Source organism: Pseudochaenichthys georgianus, chromosome 9, assembly GCF_902827115.2.
Source record: "Pseudochaenichthys georgianus chromosome 9, fPseGeo1.2, whole genome shotgun sequence".
Taxonomy (NCBI): Eukaryota; Metazoa; Chordata; class Actinopteri; order Perciformes; family Channichthyidae; genus Pseudochaenichthys; species Pseudochaenichthys georgianus.
The window spans coordinates 15,132,865-15,154,696 of NC_047511.1; the positions used below are offsets into that span (position 1 = coordinate 15,132,865).

The 21,832-nt window shown below is 41.0% G+C and overlaps 1 protein-coding gene across 1 annotated transcript in view; it reads left to right on the forward strand.

Moving 5' to 3' along the window:
• The first annotated feature begins 9,846 nt into the window (after positions 1–9,846).
• nos1 (nitric oxide synthase 1 (neuronal)) overlaps positions 9,847–21,832 on the forward strand; it is a 49,873-nt gene continuing 37,887 nt past the window's right edge. Inside the window, exons 1-3 of the mRNA XM_034090960.2 lie at positions 9,847–10,352; positions 13,081–13,850; positions 17,487–17,589. Coding sequence (XP_033946851.1) covers positions 13,162–13,850; positions 17,487–17,589 — 792 coding nt within the window. The 5' untranslated portion in view covers positions 9,847–10,352; positions 13,081–13,161. The remainder of the gene's footprint in view (positions 10,353–13,080; positions 13,851–17,486; positions 17,590–21,832) is intronic.

Sequence of the window (21,832 nt, forward strand, 5' to 3'; positions counted from 1 at the left end):
CTCAAATATGTTGATTACTCTCTGCGAAACCAGTTAAATGGGCTAATGAGAGAGAGGCGCTCCAGATTTGACGTGGCAACTCTACCGTGAAGTCAGAACCTCTGACTCTTGGACTTGTGATGTGAATTCTCCGGCCGAAGCTCCAAATAAATCATCAGTGTTTGACATCAAAGCTCCTGCTCTTCCCGTGTCTCTTTCCTGAGTCGGTGACTCCCACTGCATTGCTGCTACACAGAAGTTTCCTCTACAACAGGTGCTCATGCTATTTTGACTACCACACTGACCTAGGTATGTAATATTGCAACAAAAACATAAGCTGCTCAAAATCAAATTTGATTAATGTATTCCACAATATCATGTACGTGTTGTAGCAACACACTCTCACTCCCTAAGCGTCCAATAGCGACGTTTGGTCAGTGTCTGTGGCGTCCAATTGTGACGCTCCTAGGCTCCTTCACCTTAAAGGTAATGTGAGCGTCCATTCCCATTGGATAATGGAGAATTGTACACCCGGATGTAAGTATTCCTCTTACTGTCGATTGATTTTACAGTGATATCTGCACTACTCATCGACTAAAAAACACCAGATTATCCTTGTTAAATACACAACATTGATTGGCTTAAATTGTGTGCAATGCTTTTGTATTTTTCCCCTTCGATTCGGAGAAACAAATATTTGTTCTGAGTAAAGGATGGCAGAAGACACTACACTACCCAGAATCCCCAGCTATCGTTTGGACTACACCATGTGCTCTGTTTGACAAACCCCGATAGTCCTCAAGCTCTGTGATTGGAGAGTGTGCTCCGAGGGTTAAGCCGATTCTCGAACAGCACTTGAAATGGGATGGAACCACAGCAGACTGTCCAAAACTGGATTTGAACGGGTCCACCGCGTCCCCCCTCCCCCACCCCGTCCCCAGAACTACACATGCTGGCTATTCTGTTTCGCAACATGTTCTCTATGGCACGTCTCTACTGGGAGTTGTAGTTTTAAAAGACGTTTTCGTATTTCCCATAATAAGAAGTTGCCAGTATTAAACTGTGTACATCCCTGGAGGTTTAGGGGACAGGAAACACTCATATTTAAAACATATAATTAATAAATGGGTGAAAATTGCTTGTGCCCATTATGGGCAGCATTAATATATACCCACATGCCAGCTAAGGTCAGAAGAGCTTTATTTGACAGCTGCTCTTATGTTTGTGACCCCTCCTGTTGTTAATTGATAACATTACATTAATTGATAAGCCTGAAACATGCACTTGTCAAGGTTCAGAGGCACATTTTGCAAATATAGCAGTAGCCATCGATCATCTTAAGATAAGATATACTTTATTGATCCCAAGTTGGAACATTTGCGTTACATCAGCATGTGTAACAGTTGTAAATATGCGAATTAGTGTTGATACTGCAAGGAGACGTATTGTGTGAAAAGAAATGTAATATGTTGTTTAATGGCTGATATATTTATGATCCACGTCACGTTTTCAGTTTTGGCGGCAGTTCTTCCTGTTTGTCTAGAAGTCTTCTCAGCAGGACTCTATAAATACAGAACTACGGCAGATATGTAATATTTAATGCAGCCGAACCGTGTATTACAATGCCGTTATGTGATGACTTTCAAAGAGAAAAGCAAGCACACTCGGAATAAAGTATTATTATTTTTTTTTTTAAATGTTTTCGGTCTGTTTCCGGTATTTGTTAATGACGATGTGCTCTGAGATGTGAGACTGGAATTGCACAGGGGAAAATAACGTAGGCTATCTTTAGATGCGGATTTTGTTAAACTAATATGTTTAGGCTGTGAACCAACACTATACATTGACAGGGAAGGGGGTAGCAATAACGATAACACCATTAAACAGTTACACAACATAACAGAAATAATATCGATAGCAGCGTCCCTAGCAACCACCTTGGTAACAATGAAAACGTCGCGATTTCCTGAAGTAATCTTCGTAATAACTAGCAAACTACAGATCATGTACATCCACTGCACACATAATCTGAAATAACAACTCCTATTTCTCGCATCAAATGACATCAAAACGCATTTTAATGGCCAAACTAACTTTAAAATAGGCATTTCCCACCGAGAATAAAACGAAGTTCGGCCATGTTTTCTTTTTCTGCAGGGAGAAATGTGAAGATCATGTGACATAGACGCCAGCCATCAAATGAATGGTGAAAAAACGGGGTTTGTCAAACAGAGCACATGGTGTAGTCCAAACGATAGCTGGGGATTCTGGGTAGTGTAGTGTCTTCTGCCATCCTTTACTCAGAAAAAATATTTGTTTCTCCGAATCGAAGGGGAAAAATACAAAAGCATTGCACACAATTTAAACCAATCAATGTTGTGTAATTAACAAGGATAATCTGGTGTTTTTTAGTCGATGAGTAGTGCAGATATCACTGTAAAATCAATCGACAGTAAGAGGAGTACTTACTTCCTGTTAGGATTTGTCTGTGTTGGTATTTTTCTTGTCCTTTTCTATCTTTGGGTTTCCTATTTTATTTTGTAAAGTGTTCACCCCCGTTTCCTGCCTGTTTTCTTTCTGTTGGTTTCCCTCTCTGATTTCCCAATTGTGTTCACCTGGTACCTATGTGTTTTCTCCTCCCTCCTCACCTGTCTTGTGTTTATGTGATTAGTCCTGGGTGTATTTAAGTTCTGAGTTTTCTGTCTCTCTTTGTCGGGTTGTCTTGTGTATTGGCTTGTCCTCGGTGAGTGTTCTGTTCTGTATTTGTCAGCATAGCCTTGGAATAAAGGAATTATTTTTACGTTAATCTGCATTTGGGTCCTACCTGCTTCACACACCGGAACACTTCCGGGTGTACAATTCTCCGTTATCCAATGGGAATGGACGCTCACATTGCCTTTAAGGGCAGCCGACATAAACGAATGCCGTGCTTCCATGAGCGTCAAATCCCGACGCAGATGGGAATACATTGCAATCAGTTGAAAGCTATTTGCGTCCCTTTATGACGCTGAAGGAGCCTAGGAGCGTCACAATTGGACGCCACGGACACTGACCAAACGTCGCTATTGGACGCTTAGGGAGTGAGAGTGTGTTGGTTGTAGACCACGGGTGTCAAACTCAATTTCATCACGGGCCACATCAGCATTATGGTTGCACTCAAAGGGCCGGTTGTAACTTTAAGACTATATAAAAAGACATATATAAATATTGAATATATATAAAATAATGTATTATATTACATTATTGCCTCTACATTGGATTATTATCGGAAAGGGTAATAACTTCTTAATTAACTACGTCTGAAAGCAGAAGTCTGGGGCAAATAATTGCAAGTCTCTTCAGTAAGAATGTCACAATATGATTTTAAAAGAAAAGCCACGTTCTGGAAAAACAAAAAAAGAGAAGTGACACATCTATTTATGAGAAAAAAGCTCATTTTAAAGGTCCCATGTCCTGGCCATTTCTACTGATCATAATTCCATTGTTGAGGTCTACTAGAATATATTTAAATTGTGCAATTTTCCAAACCCACATTGGTTTCTCATACAGCATCTCTGTACAGAGATCTCTGTACAGAGATGCTGTATGTCCTGTATGACGTTTAAAATGTGCCTTTTTCTCATAAATAGATGTGTCACTTCTCTTTTTTTGTTTTTCCAGAATGTGGAATCAATCTGCCTTGAAACCAGGTGTGAATCAAGAAGGTTGTTCTGATGGAGATAACAGGAGAGTTGTTTAAAGACAGTTCAAGTGTTTTAGACAGGAACGGGAGGGGAGAGACAGGCCAGTTTATAACATCAGACGGGTTTAGAGTGGGTTTCTTTAGGAGAGGGTTTACTCTTGCCTCCTGGAGACTGTTTGGAAAGTGACCAGAAGTTAGAGAAGTGTTGATGAGATGGGTGAGAAACGGTAGAAGACGATGCACATGTCCAATAAGATGCATGAGATTGTTTCAGTTATAGTTTATGGCACTTTCCTCCAATGTAAACCCTCCTCCTTCCTCCAGGAGCTGGCAGGTCAAATCCATGAAGGAGTGGCCTTTGACCATTTTGGGCCACTCTACAAAATAACAATTTGTTTGAGGCTTAAAATGAATATAATGCAAATGAGATTATAATCATTTGTTAATAACGGCTACTATAATTGTCTGTGGATCCTAGTTAAAGGCCATTACTAATTAACCAAGATTGGTGCTTTCCAATTAATCACAAGGGTAAAACTCTTTTTTATTATACGCCAGGATTGTGTTATGAATTCCAGAACAAATTAGAGACATGAAATGAAGGAACATTTTTACTTTAAAGTCAGTGTTTGTCACACACATCAGTGTAAAACAAAGAAAAACAAATAGGATAGGAGCTCAGGCTGTCAAACAGGGGAAGCTATAATACATTAAAGACTATAGCCTTACACTGGCTCCCTATAGAACACAGGATATAATTTTAAATTCTTCTTCTCGCCTACAAAGCCCTTAATGGGCAGGCGCCATCTTACCTTAAATAACTCATTATACCCTACTGTCCTACTAGGGCATTGCGTTCCAAGAATGCAGGGTTGTTGGTTGTTCCTAGAGTCTCTAAAAGTACAATGGGAGCCAGAGCCTTTTCTTATCAAGCTCCACATTTGTGGAATCAGCTTCCAGTTTGTGTTTGGGCGGCAGACACCCTATCCGTTTTTAAGAGTACGCTTAAGACCTTCCTTTTTGATAAAGCTTATAGTGATAAAATAAAATAATCTAATAAGTGTGCATTGACGTAGATACGTTGTGCCTCTTCACCTATACATTTTAGTTCTTACTCTTTCACTTAAATCCTAAAAACTTAGATCTTATATTTAAAACTTTATCCAAAACCTTTCCCCTCTCTGACCTCTCGAGGTTCTAATAGAGGGTAACAGGTTGCAGAGAAGGCCTAGCCCGGCCCGGGAGTGTGGAACGTAGCCACAGACCTACTCCTTACCTCTAACCAATTCCAGTGGGGACCTCTCTCCCTGCGTGCCTCTCCACCTCTGTTTCCCACTTCTTACTTGCTACCCTTTTCCCTCAACCTATCCTAAGGGAGTGCATGTATGTAGACACGTTAGTTTAGCTGCTATAGGCTTGGACTGTTGGGGGGTACCTTACTCCGTCTTTCTGGCTGTTTGTACTGTGTACTCTCATGTTCCGATTAACCCAGCTTCCCCCAAATCTCTTTTTTGTGTCCATATATACGCCGGGATCCTGAGTCGAGGCTGATCCTGTTGCTGTGGTCGTGTGTCCTGGATCCTCTATCCTGAGTTCTGGATCTGAGTCCTGGACTTCGAGTCGTGGCTGAACCTGTCTCTGCGCTCCTGCCAGACTCTCACCATACTACTTCCCTGATGGCTCCCACAAGATTGCTGACGTCCTCGTGGATTCATCTTCTTATTACAGACACATGCATTTCCAAACATTTGGTCTACCTATGCTGTAAATGTATTATCTCTTCGATTTACACACGGCATCTATTGCACGTCCGTCCGTCCTGGGCAAGGCACTCTCACTCCCTAAGCGTCCAGGAGCGACGTTTGGTCAGTGTCCGTGGCGTCCAGTTGTGACGCTCCTAGGCTCCTTCAGCGTCATAAAAGGACGTAAATAGCTTTCAACTGATTGCAATGTATTCCCATCTGCGGCGGGATTTGACGCTCATGGAAGGACGGCATTCGTTTGTGTCGGCTGCCCTTAAAGGCAATGTGAGCATCCATTCCCATTGGATAACGGAGAATTGTACACCCGGAAGTAAGTATTCCTCTTTCTGTCGATTGATTTTACAGTGATATCTGCACTACTTATCGACTAAAAAAACACCAGATTATCCTTGTTAATTACACAACATTGATTGGTTTAAATTGTGTGCAATGCTTTTGTATTTTTCCCCTTCGATTCGGAGAAACAAATATTTTTTCTGAGTAAAGGATGGCAGAATACACTACACTACCCAGAATCCCCAGCTATCGTTTGGACTACACCATGTGCTCTGTTTGACAAACCCCGTTTTTTTTCACCATTCATTCCAATGGCTGGCGTCTATGTCACATGATCTTCAAATTTCTCCCTGCAGAAAAAGAAAACATGGCCGAACTTCGTTTTATTCTCGGTGTAAAATGCCTATTTTAAAGTTAGTTTGGCCATTAAAATGCGTTTTGATGTCATTTGATGCGAGAAATAGGAGTTGTTATTTCAGATTATGTGTGCAGTGGATGTACATGATCCTTAGTTTGCTAGTTATTACAAAGATTACTTCAGGAAATTGCGACGTTTTCATTGTTACCAAGGTGGTTGCTAGGGACGCTGCTATCGATATTATTTCTGTTATGTTGTGTAACTGTTTAATGGTGTTATCTTTATTGCTACCCCCTTCCCCGTCAATGTATAGTGTTGGTCCACAGCGCAAACATATTAGTTTAACAAAATCTGCATCTAAAGATAGCCTACGTTATTTTCCCCTGTGCAATTCCAGTCTCACATCTCACAGCACATCGTCATTAACAAATACCGGAAACAGACCGAAAACATTTAAAAAAAATAAAATAATACTTTATTCCGAGTGTGCTTGCTTTTCTCCTTGAAAGTCATCACATAACGGCATTGTAATACACGGTTCGGCTGCATTAAATATTACATATCTGCCGTAGTTCTGTATTTATAGAACCCTGATGAGAAGACTTCTAGACAAACCTGAGGAACTGAAAACGTGACGTGTATCATAAATATATCAGCCATTAAACAACATCTTACATTTCTTTTCACACAATACGTCTCCTTGCAGTATCAACACTAATTCGGCTGACTTTTATATTTGATCCAATTGGTAGATAGGCTGTATTTACACCATAAAGGTGCACAGCTGATATAAAGGGACACCTAGTGGTTAAAGCATGTTATTGAATTTCATTATTTTTATTATTAGATATTAATAGGATCCCTATAAAGTATATTCATTACTCTTTATTCTCTACTAATAGTTAATTAAAGACTGTATATAATGACTATTTTGCACATCCCTTTCAAGATTTCAAGATGTTCTAAGGTTTATTGACATATCATATGTCACATCCTACACAACTATGGTGTAGTTATGCATTGAATAAAAAACTTGGGTCGCAGGTTCCTCAATAGTGCATTACAAGACATCTATCAATATGTGTGCATACCTCCAGCAATGTTAACTATGTTGAAGCACTTATTTTAACTGATATTATACATAATGTATTATACTCTTATAAGATGTATGTAGATATTTCATCTCCGGCCTTGTCAGGTATTGAACAATCAATAAATAAAGAACACAGAATTGTTAAATATAAAGCACAGAATTTGTGTGATTATACTAAATGATTTACAAATAAACACAACTGCATATTTACAACTGTTACACATGCTGATGTAACGCAAATGTTCCAACTTGGGATCAATAAAGTATATCTAATCTTAAGCTGATCGATGGCTACTGCCATATTTGCAAAATGTGCCTCTGAACCTTGACAAGTGCATGTTTCAGGCTTATCAATTAATGTAATGTAATGTAATGTTATCAATGAACAAGAGGAGGGGTCACACACATAAGACCAGCTGTTAAATAAAGCTCTTCTGACCTTAGCTGGCATGTGTGTATATATATTAATGCTGCCCATTATGGGCACAAGCAATTTTCACCCATTTATTAATTATATGTTTTAAATGTGAGTGTTTCCTATCCCCTAAACCTCCAGGGATGTACACAGTTTAATACTGGCAACTTCTTATTATGGGAAATACGAAAACGTCTTTTAAAACTACAACTCCCAGTAGAGACATGCCATAGATAGAGAACATGTTGCGAAACAGAATAGCCAGCATGTGTAGTTCTGGGGACGGGGTGGGGGAGGGGGGACGCGGTGGACCCGTTCAAATCCAGTTTTGGACAGTCTGCCGTGGTTCCATCCCATTTCAAGTGCTGTTCGAGAATCGGCGTAACCCTGAGCACACTCTCCAATCACAGAGCTTGAGGACTATCTCACGGGGTTTGTCAAACAGAGCACATGGTGTAGTCCAAATGATAGCTGGGGATTCTGGGTAGTGTAGTGTCTTCTGCCATCCTTTACTCCTGGGAATGGACGAATGAAATGGAATTTGTATGAAAAATACAAAAGCATTGCACACAATTTAAACCAATCAATGTTGTGTAATTAACAAGGATAATCTGGTGTTTTTTAGTCGATGAGTAGTGCAGATATCACTGTGAAATCAATCGACAGTAAGAGGAGTACTTACTTCCGGGTGTACAATTCTCCGTTATCCAATGAGAATGGACGCTCACATTGCCTTTAAGGGCAGCTGACACAAAATAATGCCATGCTTCCATGAGCGTCAAATCCCGCCGCAGATGGGAATACATTGCAATCAGTTGAAAGCTATTTGCGTCCCTTTATGACGCTGAAGGAGCCTAGGAGCGTCACAACTGCACGCCACGGACACTGACCAAACGTCGCTCCTGGACGCTTAGGGAGTGAGAGTGTGTTGTCCTGGGAGAGGGATCCCTCCTCTGTTACTCTCCCTGAGGTTTCTCCCATTTTTCCCTTTAAACTGTGGGTTTTCTCGGGAAGTTTTTCCTTGTAAATGTAACATTTGTGATATTGGGCTATATAAATAAACATTGATTGATATAGGCAACATGCACCAACAGCTAATCATCTAAAACTCAATATAACAGGAGGATTTGTCTAAATTAAATATATTCATTATTATGTTTGTCTCTTTCAAAGTTGCTCTTTACATTGACCCGGGACATGACCTCCTCAAGCATGCATCAAAAATACATCTGTTTTGCGATATATTTTAAAAACTTGTTACAAAAGGGAGTATTCTGCAAATGGATTGTAAGGTCATCAGGTTAGCTGATTTACAGCTTTTGAGGGTCATCTCAAAAGAAGTTGTGCAGTGTGCAGGATGACTGTGCTTTTATTGCACAAGAATGGTTACCCTCATCCTTCCTGTCTTTTAATGAAGGTGGATTAAACCTTAAACCTTTGAATATTCACCTTTGTATTGGTCATTTTGTTCTTCATTGAAACCATGTTGATATAAATTGTTAGAAAAAAATAATCACTTAATTCATAGCAACCTTCATTCATAGCAGTTTCATTACATTTCTTAAAAAGCTGGTAGTCCCCTTTTTAAAATTGGTTTCGATTGAGTGCATTTAGTGAGCTGAAGAGCTTCCGTCTATTTGAAGCTCCCCGCATAGTTATCTAAAAATGGATTCCCTAAGGGTACAATTTAAAAACCGTGTAAAGGTAAATCCTCAATAAATACTGTTTTTTTTTAGCTGTGGTCTCATTTACAGTTTCTTTTAATCTGCACTTTGTACAGGGCTCTCAATGGGATTTTCTCTGGGCTGGATGAAGGCTAAATATAATGAATAACATCTCGAGAAAAGTGTTTAGCGTCTGCACTGTTGGTCTCCTGGTGCTCATTGATCTGCCATCATACAATTGGATATTAATGGAGTATTGCCATACATGCCAAAGCAACATACATAAGGGTTGAGTGAACCAGGCAGGACCCAAATGCAGAATAAACAGAAAATACCTTTATTTCAAGGCTAAATAGTAACATACAGAACTCTTCCCCGTGAACACAGTCAAAGACAAACAAGGATCTCACAAAGACTAACAGAACACACAGAACCTAAATGCACACAGGACTAATCAAACAAACAAGACACAGGTGAGGAGGGAGGAGAAAACACAGGGCACAAGGTGCACACAGTCGGGTAATCAGGCAATGAGGGAACACAGACAGGAATCCAAAAGATAGATCTAGACAAGACAAAACACAATACAGACAGATCGTGACAGGTTGTTTAATCCCAGAGTTGCAGTTCAACCTTCTGCCCTGTACGAAACGTTTTGACAATGCTCAAAACTTCACCCCCAACTGGACTAATGTGACTTTATTGCAAGTTCAAAAAGGTTAACAGTCAATAGTCTGCATGTTGGTGTGACACGCCTTGCCTTCCCCTTCCCTCCCTCCGAAGGATCTAATGGGACTGAGTATGTGAAGAGGGACGGGTGTTGCATGCTGAGTGATGACGATAGCCGACCTAACTAAACCCACCCACAGTTAATTTGAATGCCCGCGCACGGCTCTCTCCCTGCGCGTCACCGTGTCTCCCGTTGCTCCGCGTTTATAAGGCGCCCCGGTGCGCAGAAAGGCACAAGCATGCCTCGTCTCTAGAGAGGCAGAGCGCATCGAAGTGACTTGGAGACATTGTTGGATGACAGACCTGTGCGGCTGCTGCTGAGGAAGAGACGCGCAGGAGTTGTATCCAAGTTCACTGCAGCGGGTCGTTGTGAGAGTGACTCTGTTCTCAGGGGTGAGTAGTTGGATTTATTTACCCGTGCTCCCTTTATTTGTTCTTTCTGTGGTTGCGCATTCCCCTGGTTGGTTCGGCTGTAGAAATCTGTAATGGAGAGATGGAGCGTCCACTAATGTGCGGACCTGCGGCTAAGAAAGGATGCATTTATTTTGAAAAATGTCTTCGTCTCAACAAATATAGAAGTTTTAAGCCTTTTTAGTTTAGTGGTTTTTCGTATTTTTGTCAAACAAGTGTCGACTGAACTTGTTGCTCTTAAATTAACGCTCGATGGGAACATCTCGTGCATTTTCGCCGATTGCATTTTCGCAGGGTATGAAATCAGATGCATTTTAATTACTTTTTCTTCCATGTTTATCCGAAAATGTCTTTCACATTTTTTTATTTTGTTTTAAAGGATATTTATATCATGTTATCTTAGCATGTTGGGATTGTAGCAGTACGCAGTTCTGTAGCTGCTTGTAGGCTGCGTTTGGAGTTATTGTGATATCAGAAATACCAGGGGAAGGATTTGTTGTTTTTTGCAGTCAGGGAAATATATGACCAAATGGTAGCACCATCAGGTTTATCAGATGAACTGATGCATGGATTTGAAACCTGAATTGCTGTATCGTAATTTATGTTAATGAACAAAAACTAAGCCAACCTGACTGTGAGATCCCAAACAATTAAACTCATATTTATTTAGTAAAGGTCGCCGTGTAAACAATATAAACATATAAAAATTAAGCTCAGGCCCCCACTACAGAAAAACGCCATATCCAAAGCAAAAACGTTACAACGGAGGGAAATCCCTTAGTATTTAGAGAAACAAATCTGGAATGCACTTTTAATAACTGGAAACTACCGGAGTGTAGAATAGACGGAGAATCATCATCAGATCATATAACCCTGTGGGAATTGGTCTCACCTGTAACATATATTTTTAATACATATTAATAGAGAATCTACCTCCCCAAGCCAGACGCAGCAGCATTCTGAAAAAAAGAGTTAATATTCAGAGCACATTTCCATCAATATATTCACCTCCATTATTGGTAATTTATGATCTTCGTAGGGGGCAGCAAAGAGTGAAGATTAAAGGCCCGCCTGCTGAAGTTATTCCTGTGCCCCAGGACAGTTCTTATGAACCTGCGTCACTTTTTCCACTTTAAAGGCCACGAACTGTTAACCAAAGCCCTGACCTGACCAGGTCAATGTTTGATTGAATCAGTGGGTGAGGATTTCATTTGGTTGAATTACTTTTTTTATTTTACTTGAGGCAAGAATATGAACCTTTTCGTGTGTGGAAGTTGGATTTTTATCACAGACTCATAGCCATTACCTCTGCTGTTGGAATAAATACAAAAAACAACCTTTGAGAACTGAAGCAGAGGTGTAGAGAAAACAAAAAGTGGCAACGTTGACAGGCAGCTGTGAAGTCGGAGCGCTGACCTTGGTGCTGAATTGTTCCCTCTATATGGCGCATGCCTGCCCTCATTTACTGACTGCGTAGCACACGTACATTTTTTCTTTTTTTGACGTACTATACATTCCACGCAACGCCACCCACGCGGCCAGATGCTACGACTTCAAAGGAGGTAGAAAGCTTTATTAGCGTCTGGCAGTGCTTGTATGAGGGAAGAGGCTTCTTTTTGTTTCTTGAGTTAATTTTGAGAGCAGGAACAATGAGGCCCGAGGGGACATAATGGGGCTCGAGGAGCGGAGGGACCGGCTTTAGTTGCATGCCTTCTTGTTTGGCTCAAAAGTTAAGATTATGCAAAGACACAAGCGAACATAATGTGGCAGTGCATTAATACCAGAAGAGGCTGATGTATTGGCATTTCTTAGGAGTGCACATGTTGTGTTTATTAGAGGAAATTAGCCCTGTTTATTCTCAATATTTGAGGAGATACTTTCTTTATAAACACCATAAGTAAAGTTAGTATAGTTTCAAAGGTCTCTCAACTTTGTGGGGAATAAAAACGATTATCTTGGAGATGGAGTAGGAAAGTATATCAAACTTTGATTATTCAGTCATTTTAAAAGTCCTACACCCACACCAGCAAAATACTGTAGTATATCTGAAAGATTATATGCTCATCATTATGCTGTCTGCACCTATACGATGATAACATTTGATGGGTTAACCGTTAAATACACCGTCTGGTGGTTTAATCTATAATAATCCATCATACAGTATTTATCACTGATCATGTGTTTCCCATTTCAAATGTAATATGCCGTAACTATAGCTGTTAAATAAACATAGCAGAGTTAAAGGTGCAATATTTCCGTTTATTCAAATTCAGTGACATAGAGGTGATAAGGAGCATAACATATACATGCCACACAATTGTACCAATTAATTGAGTGTGTGTGTATATATATATATATATATATATATATATATATATATATATACACACTTCATCATTGGAAAAAAGAGACTGCAGTTGCTCACTTCTCTAGTTTGATCAATATTTATCTTTGGAGTCTTACAGTTTGGTACATGTTTGGCCACTGTAATGACAGTATTGATGATCACAGAAGTACCAGCAGGCTGGATGATAGACTTTGATGTGCATGACCACATTTGTATTGGTAGCTCAATAGCAATTAATGATCCCTATCATATTACACTCTCCTTGAGTGACTCATATACCCGCTTTGACTTATCAACACACTGTAAACAAATCATGCAGCAAAGGTAATTTCTATTTCCTCTCCTCCTTCTGTTGCTTTTCAGACAAATCCCTGGGGACACACATATACCCAGACTCAAACACACACGGGCGATCACACACACACACACACACACACGGGCACCATGCAGGAGTCAGAGCCCACAGTGTGCCAGCTGCAGCCCAACATCATCTCAGTGCGTCTTTTTAAGAGGAAGGTCGGTGGGCTGGGCTTCCTGGTGAAGCAGAGGGTGTCCAAGCCGCCTGTCATTGTGTCGGACCTGATCCGCGGGGGGGCGGCAGAGGAGTGCGGCCTGGTGCAGGTGGGCGACATCGTTTTGGCGGTCAACAACAAGCCCCTGGTGGAGCTGTCCTACGAGCGGGCCCTGGAGACGCTGAAGAACGTGATGGTCGAGAGCCACGCCGTGCTGATCCTCCGCGGGCCTGAGGGCTTCACCACCCACCTGGAGACCACCCTCTCCGGAGATGGCCGCCAACGCACAGTGAGGGTCACACGTCCCGCCTTCCCACCCTCCAAGTCCTACGAGCACTGCTCCCCTCTGAGCCCCTTCAGCCCTGGGCAGCAGCAGCAGGTCAACAAGGACCCCCAGCTGAGGGCCATTGAGAACCTGTCCACTCCCTCCATCACCCAGTCCATCCCCCAGGACCCCCTGCTGAGCCGCGGGGCGCTCCTGTGCAACGGGATGGAGGAGAACAACGAGCTCCTGAAGGAGATCGAACCAGTGCTGCGCCTCATCAAAAACAGCAAAAAGGAGATCAATGGAGAAGGCCAGAGGAACGTGGGGAGAAGAGATGCCCAGATTCAAGTGGCCAGGTAATATGTGATGTGATGCTTAATGATCCCTCATTTAAAGGAATACCTCACCTATGAAATGACATGCGAATATCAACTACTGCCCTGTTTAACCTTATATTCTTGCGAGCACTATGTCTTGCAGGCTTCTTCGGTGAACGAAGGAACAAAAAACTGAGAAAAGTATTAAATGGGGATTTTTTTTTGGTAAACTTTAGAAACATTTATGCAGTCTCAGTTATCCAGTCATACGCTAACAACTTCCTTAACAAATTAATTATTTATTAATTACTGTATGAAACACTACTTGCCCATGCTAGTCCAAAATGCATTTGGCTGTCTTAGAAAGGTCTCCCATTTATTTCAGTTCAAGACTTTTCTCAAATGTTTGACTCTTCCTTCATCGTGGCGGCATGTGAGACAAACAAAGTTTTGTGAAACACCTAGTAACACCTAGTAAGGAATTGATATACACATGGTCATTTTCTGTGTGTAGTATTCCTTAAGAGTGTCTTTGTGCTTGGTCCCTTTCACATTGCAGGTTGGTGTCAGAGGCTAGGGAGGATAAGAATCACAATTTAGATCAAGAACTCATCAACAAGGTGGTTATTAAGTGTACACCTGGCCCTCTGAAAGGAAGTCCCACTCACTTTGACACCCTGCCGTCCCTAAACTACTTGACCCAGCTATATTGTATTAGCAGCTACAGACAGGCTCTAATATGACTCAGAGTACAGTGCTAAGTAATTACTGTCTACATGCTGAGCTCAGACAAACATCAATTAAGAATACATGGCACAGAACATTCATCAGGTCTACTTAGTTTGCTATTCTTCCATTACTGGGGCTCTTTCTATAGGTTCATATGAACTTCTTTAAACCAAAAATGTAGCTTGCCCATGGCAGTTTCAAAATATACCAAAAGCAGCGAATAAGACCGATGAAGTTTATATTATTATTGTTGCCGATGGTTGTTGTAGAGGAGCTGTAGATTTTGCACTAAAATCTGTATCATGGTCAGTAGCGTCTGGAGCACGAACGCAACCCTGTGATCCGCCATTGTTGTTGTTGTTGGCGAAATGCATCAGCAATGACGCGGGGGTGAGCAGCAGAGGTGGGGAAAGGCGGGGCTATGGCGTCATCGTTTTCAGGAAATTATCCTATAGGACGTACACCGCAAGCGTTTCGTCCTCAGACCTACCCACTTTGGGAGCCGTCATCAAAAGGCATCGAATTCGGGCTCCGAATCCGAGTTTCCGTTTCAGCCTCGTGTGGACGAACCGTCTATACGATAGAGAACGTTAGCGGATTCAACTGATATCGTCTCCGTGTGGACGGGGCCTTAGTTTGATGCTACAGTTAATAAGATGGACAGCATTTGTTTCATTAGTGTCGGTTTCAATGTCACAAAGTAGACCCCAGTTGGCGTACACAAAGCTCGACTCACACTCGTCATTAGACCGTTCATTATCATCTTCCAAGACAGCGAATCGTTTCTAAACAGTCCTTCTTGGTTTGTGAGGTCATTTGCAGCAATGTTTCATCAGGCAATTCGTGGAGGAGTGTGAAAATCTGTATATGCCGCACGTCTCCTTTTCAAATATTTTGAAGGAAGACTGACAAATGTTAGACTTAAATTGCTTTTAGCTTGTCTTAAGTGTTCATTCTGTACCAGCGCTTCACAGGGCTTCACAGTCTGAGCCCATATTCTACCCCCGACTCTAAGTGGTCTGCACAGTGTACTGTTGATATTGACGTCTCAGTTATCTGCTATTGTACTCCTACGACCAATTGAAATCCAATTGAGGCTTCAGTCTCCTTCAATCAATATGTCATTATTGACCAACCCATGTATATCCTCCTCTCTTTCATAAATACACTTTTAAGTGGTTAATTGAATTGTACAAACATGGGGAACGGTGAGGTCTTGTTAAATGGCTTTCTTAATAGGGTTCAAGCGTATATATTATTTAAAAACATGTTGACATTTGGTCGGCACTAGGAGAGAGCTTACCTTATTTGATTTACTCTTATGGCTTTGAAAAAATGTGTATGAGAACAATCATTAGTATTTATTATTATATATTATTTTGAAAGGGCATCAATATCGAATAAACCCTAAAATAATTGTAATCGATTTGCTTGGAAAGGAATGGCACATTATTGCTGATTTTATTTTTTAACAATTCAGCATGAGGCTGATGACGCTCTTCGTCAGAGCTAATGACTAGTGACATATGCAACTTCTCTGCATGTTTCTGCATGTCTGAACTCCACTTCTGAATGGAGGGGGATAATCATCCTCATGCAGATTGCTATGATAAAGAGATATAGTGTGACAGGGAGTGTGAAGGGAAGCCTGTAAGGATTTACAATTAGCATAGACACGTGATGATAAGAAAGTTAGGAGGGTGGGAAACTGAATACAGTAGACTGGAACTGCGTTTGGGCGGTTTTGATTGGAGGAACGCAAACTGTGTTTATTCGTTTATTCATGTCTCGTGTTGTTTAACACAGCGGCGTCACAGTGTCCTCCCTTCCCCCTTCTGCTTTAGTCTCTTACGTTCTTATAGTTACAGCTCAGTGAGAGACCTCCCTGTTCATGTCGTAAACTGTATCCAATGTTAAACGAAAGTCAAACATCTATATTGGAACTTGGTTATGACATGTTTAAATGACCAAATGGGATTAAGCCAGAAAGAGCTTCACTTGCAAGCCGTCAGCCGTATCTATTTCCTAATTCACACTGAAAATAAATTGATGTTTTTTTATATGTATGGAAATGGATGTCAAACTGCAAAGAAATAGTATCAAAAAAGACTGTGCCTTTTTATTAAGAAAGACCTCATATCCTTGAAACATTTTTCAATGTTTTGGGACTTATTTAATCTGATAAATAGTATTTGTTATCTGTAGCCTCAGGTCATTTGAAATGGCCTACAGGCAAAACGAATTGAATAGCAGACTTAACATGTTCTCACATGTCTAAATGCAGAGAGCAAAGTATGTTAGCTACTGCTGAGAAACCTTAGTAAAGTTTTAACTTCCTGGGTAAACTCAGTTCATGTCGTGAAAGTGCTATAGTGAATTTTCTTTTCCATACTTACAGCGTACCTAAACAAATATTACAAAACATTATTGAAATGCAATGACACATGCAATGACAACACACCTTTTGCAATTCACTTTTACTGTACTGTAGGTCTCCGTCCCCGTCGTACAAGGGTCTTTCCTTAGGAGCTTTTGTAGCATACGCCCACTTCTTTGAGTGAATTTAGAGCACAGCTGTGGAGAAAAAAGACTTAGGCTGACCTCCATGAAGGATCACATTGTCCCAATGCAGCACCGCAACAAGTGTAAACAAGAAACACTGGAGAGCCTGATGGAAGCCAAACGATCCCATCTACACACCCACGGAGGCCTGAAGAGAGAAAACACCTATGTGGGTGTGCAGAGATCCCTGAGTAAAAAGCATTTTGCAGCGTGTACAAGTCCCTGGTTCATTTATTTGTAAAGACAGAAGAAAGGTGGCTTGTTCACTGTTTCAATGCCATTCCAAGTGTGGCATTTTTTTTTTTCTTTTACATGAAATGAAATAACTATATTGCACCAGATGTGAGCAAACACACCTGACAGAAAATTGTTTATGACTCCCAGGGACCTTGGCGTGGGAAATGGCACGTCTCCCCAGCTGGCGTCAGATAACAACAGAATGCTGGAAAACATGCCGGTGGTGCTCCACAACGCTGACACTAACAAGGTAAACATGAAACAAATGTTCAAGCCTTCAAATGATTTTCCGATTAAGAAACATCACTTGTAAGCACACAATTGTGTAGCTCTAATCTTTCAGATCAATAACCTGCAAATCCTCCCTGTGTTTATGAGCAGGCCGGCTACAGTTAGCAAATCTTTGCAGCTGTGTAATACATGTGCATCCATGTCTGAGTATTTTTTGTAGCCCTTTGCCTTCATCCACACGATTGGCACTTGCGATGCTTTCAGAAACTGAGCCCGCACATCTGTGTTGCTTCTTTGCTCATCGTAGTAAAGCCTTTGCTTAAGATCCCATCACCTAGGCATTAGATCCTTCCGGGAGGTAAGCTTGTGCGGCATTAAACCCCGCTTATGCCTTCCACATAGAAGGGTCTGGTCACAAGTCTGTGACAGGGATAGTGTCGTAATCTGCACATGGTCTGCGTTATCTACCCACTTGTGACGCCGCTCGATCCCTTCTCAATGGGACCGGATGGGGCAAAATGATTCCAGGAGGTCTAATGAATACATGCAGCTGCTGATCCGTCACTCTATCAAGTGTGTCTCCTGTAGAAACGTTCCAGCCCCTCAGACCTGCAGAGAAGAGAGTGTTAATGTGCATGCTTATGAGAATAATTGTGTGAGAGTGATGGAAAGAGGAAGGGAAGAAGGGGGGTGGGTGGGTGGGGTGGGGTTGGGTTGGTTTGGGTGATGCATTCTCAGCAGTGGCACTAGAGGATATGTACGTATGATAGCTAGATATTTGTCTTGGGAGTGTGTGCTCGGACTGAGGACATGCATGCTTTTAGAAAAGTGTGGGAAGTGAAAGCAGTGTGTGTGTGTGTGTGTGTGTGTGTGTGTATCAGTGTCCAGTATATGCATGTGTACTGACTCATGCAGCAAGAAGCTCCCCTGCAGGCGTTTCTCCAGACACTGATGCTGACTTTGATGGCTCATCGCTAAGTGTTTAATTCGATAGACTCAAGTCAGACGGTAAAAGAAATGTCAGGAAATGTAAGGCAGATGTACATGGATTGCTATGTTAACGGCCAACACGTTTCTCACTTTGGAGAAGGATATGCTCTTGTTTTTGCTTCTGCTGCTGCCTGATATAATGTTTGAAAAGCCTGTTGTCTAAAAAAGGTGGTTAATGTTCCGTCAAATTCCACCAGCTAGCTTTTGATTATCCATTAAAAACAGAGAATATGTTCTCTTTCTATACACGCACGGGCTTAATCACCACTAATTAAATCCCGATTGTCAAACCATAAATGCACATGACTAAACCATATAAATATTTAACGCGTACCATGTCTTTCCATTTCTCCGGCTGTCAGTCTCACTTTCTTCTTTTCTCGTTTCCCATTTACCCCCTACCGTGCGCTCATCATCTCCATTTCCCATCAGACATTTTAATTGATGGGTGTTTAAGGGAACTTTTATTCTATAACTGCATTTACCAGAATGACTGTGGTCATTACGCCCCGTTATGAAATTATCTTTATCAGATTATCTCCAATTATCTTAATTTCTAGCTCCATAGATGCTTCCTACTGTTACATCCACACCTTATTTTTGACATTGAGGCTTGATGACATATGATGGGGTTTCAAAAGTTTGCGTGGTCCAGCAACTTCTCCCAGTAATATGGACAAGATCAGGGAAGTGTGTCTCACAAAGAGACTGGACTTTGTGCATTCGAACACAGATCGATTACAATCAGTTTATTATCTCTTTATATTAGGATAAACTATAATGTCAGATATTTTTCTCTACATTTGTAGAGCTTTACAATATTATCGTGGCAGATTTTGACTCTTGACTCTCAGTAGGTATGTTTCTAGGTTGTTGATTTCAGTCAGAAGTAGATAAAAGCATGCTGTCATGTCGTGGGAGACTGATTTCGGACTTCAATGAAAACTGTTGCTGCCTGATTTTGAGTCAGCTGTAGCTAGCTAGGTAAGTTAACGTGAGTGGGTTTAAAAATGTGTTCAGCTAACTTTAGTTTTTTGTTTAAACTTCTCGTTTTACATTGAACAACAGGAACTAGGCACAGGTAACTCTTAATGTCAGGATCCAGTGTTAAGGAATATTTTGCGTAGATACCTGCCTTTGACCCAGTTCATTCTTTACTTGGTCTCTCATGCTGCCTTGGGGTATTGATATTATCTCTCATACCCTAGTTACTTTAGTCAATCATACTCACATATGCTTTATTTGACTAAGGATTGTGCAAGATGGAATCTATGGCCCGACCTTGGCTCTTACATCTTGGTATCATGAATGTGTACTGATACTTCACTGTCCGTGGTGCTGAAGCAGCAGATGGATTTGTAACTCTGTAATATTCTCTCAGTCTCTGCCTTTTTGTGAGTTTTGTTTTTAATATATTATATTCCCATAGCTTACAGGTATAACTTTAAGACACCCACTAAGTATAGGGGATTACTTAAATGTTCTCAATACAAAATTAAGAGCGTAAGGATTTTCTACACACAAAGGATTTCTCTATACAATACTAACTTGACTAAATTATGCTTTTGATTTTGCAAAGGCTAACAAAAGACACCAGTCTTAAAAAAGAACCTTGAAATGTGGAGAAATCCAAAGCTTGGCTGTGTCGGGGATCAATCCCTATTTACTATAGAGTGCACAGTATTTACCATCTGCCATCTGATTGTCCAAATTGTGAGTAAGTCAACCCACTATAAAGTGCTTACAAATTCCACATTGTAATAAGTAAAATAATGACTTTGAAGAATCCCACAATGCAAAACTACTGCTCAGCAACACTTCAGCAGACATGATTAGCGTTTAATGACTAAACCATTGCACATCTATTATTTAGGGAGTTTTGAATAAGTGAAAAAGAGAGTAATTTTGCCATTTAACAAGTCAGCTGAACCTACTGGATCAGGGGTGTCAAACTCAAGGCCCGGGGGCCAAATCCAGCCCGCGACTTCATTTTGTGTGGCCCCACAAGAGCTTGCAAAGAATATAATATGTTTATTATACGGTTACATGCTACTTTACAGAAGCACATTGCCCATAAACAATGTCCCACAATGCATCTCAAATTCGACTTTTTCTCAGAATTTGACTTTTTCTCATAGATTTTTTTTTTCTTCAAAATGTCACTTATTTTTTGGTTTTTCCAGAATGTGGCTTTTCTTTTAAAATCATATTGTGACATTCTTATTGAAGAGACTTGCAATTATTTGACCCAGACTTCTGCTTTCAGACGTAGTAGTTAATTAAGAAGTTATTACCCTATCCGATAATAATCCAATGCAGAGGCAATAATGTAATATAATACATTATTTTATATATATTTATATATGTCTTTTTTATATAGTCTTAAAGTTACAACCGGCCCTTTGAGTGAAACCATAATGCTGATGTAGTGTGCTGGACTTCAAATTAGGGGGTAGCACGTTCAAGTCCCACTGCAGTCAGCATGTCGTTGTGTCCCTGGGCAAGACACTTCACCCCAATTTGCTCCTGTGGGGACTACCACAGTACAGTACGCTTTGGATACAAGTGTCTAACAAATGACATGTAATGTGGACCGTGATGAAATTGAGTTGGACACCCCTGATTTAGGGGAAGGAGAAGCCCAACTGTAACTGTGTACATGATAGGATGTATGATTACCCAGAAGAGCATCAGCAGGGGCGCTGTTTGCCGGCAGGCAACAGCTTGGGGCCCCGGACCAGAAGGGGGCCCCCAAAGAAGGTCGATAAAATCGGTCCAAAGTTGTGTATATTTACAGGGACTGTTGCAAAAACCAAGCAGCTTATAAACATCAGATTTTAAAACAAAAAGTGTTTAACAAAAAGGAAACGCCATTAAAGATGTTTGGGGTTATTTTTAATCCAAGATATGCTGGTTTGAAACTGTTGTTACGAAAAGTTCCAGCATTTCCTGTTTCTGCCAGAGAGAGGGGAGTTCGTCCCTAAGCTTGCCGCTGTTTTTACACTCTCCACCTGGAAGAAGGGAGCCTCGTGACAACAGACGGAGTTCACTCCATCACGGAGGGGAAGTAGCTAGGGTGTGGTTTGGAATTGGGCCTCAGTTTCGCAATTGGGCCTCAGTTTCGCAATCTCCACTCCGCCAGGTTTTTTTGGGATATTGTAAGACCTGATTTACAAGAAATGCACTGGGTGGGTGGGGTGGTTTTTGGCCTCAACATTTGCATGGTTTTAGAGCCTAAATCTTTAGGGCCTAAATCCATGCAAATGTTGAGA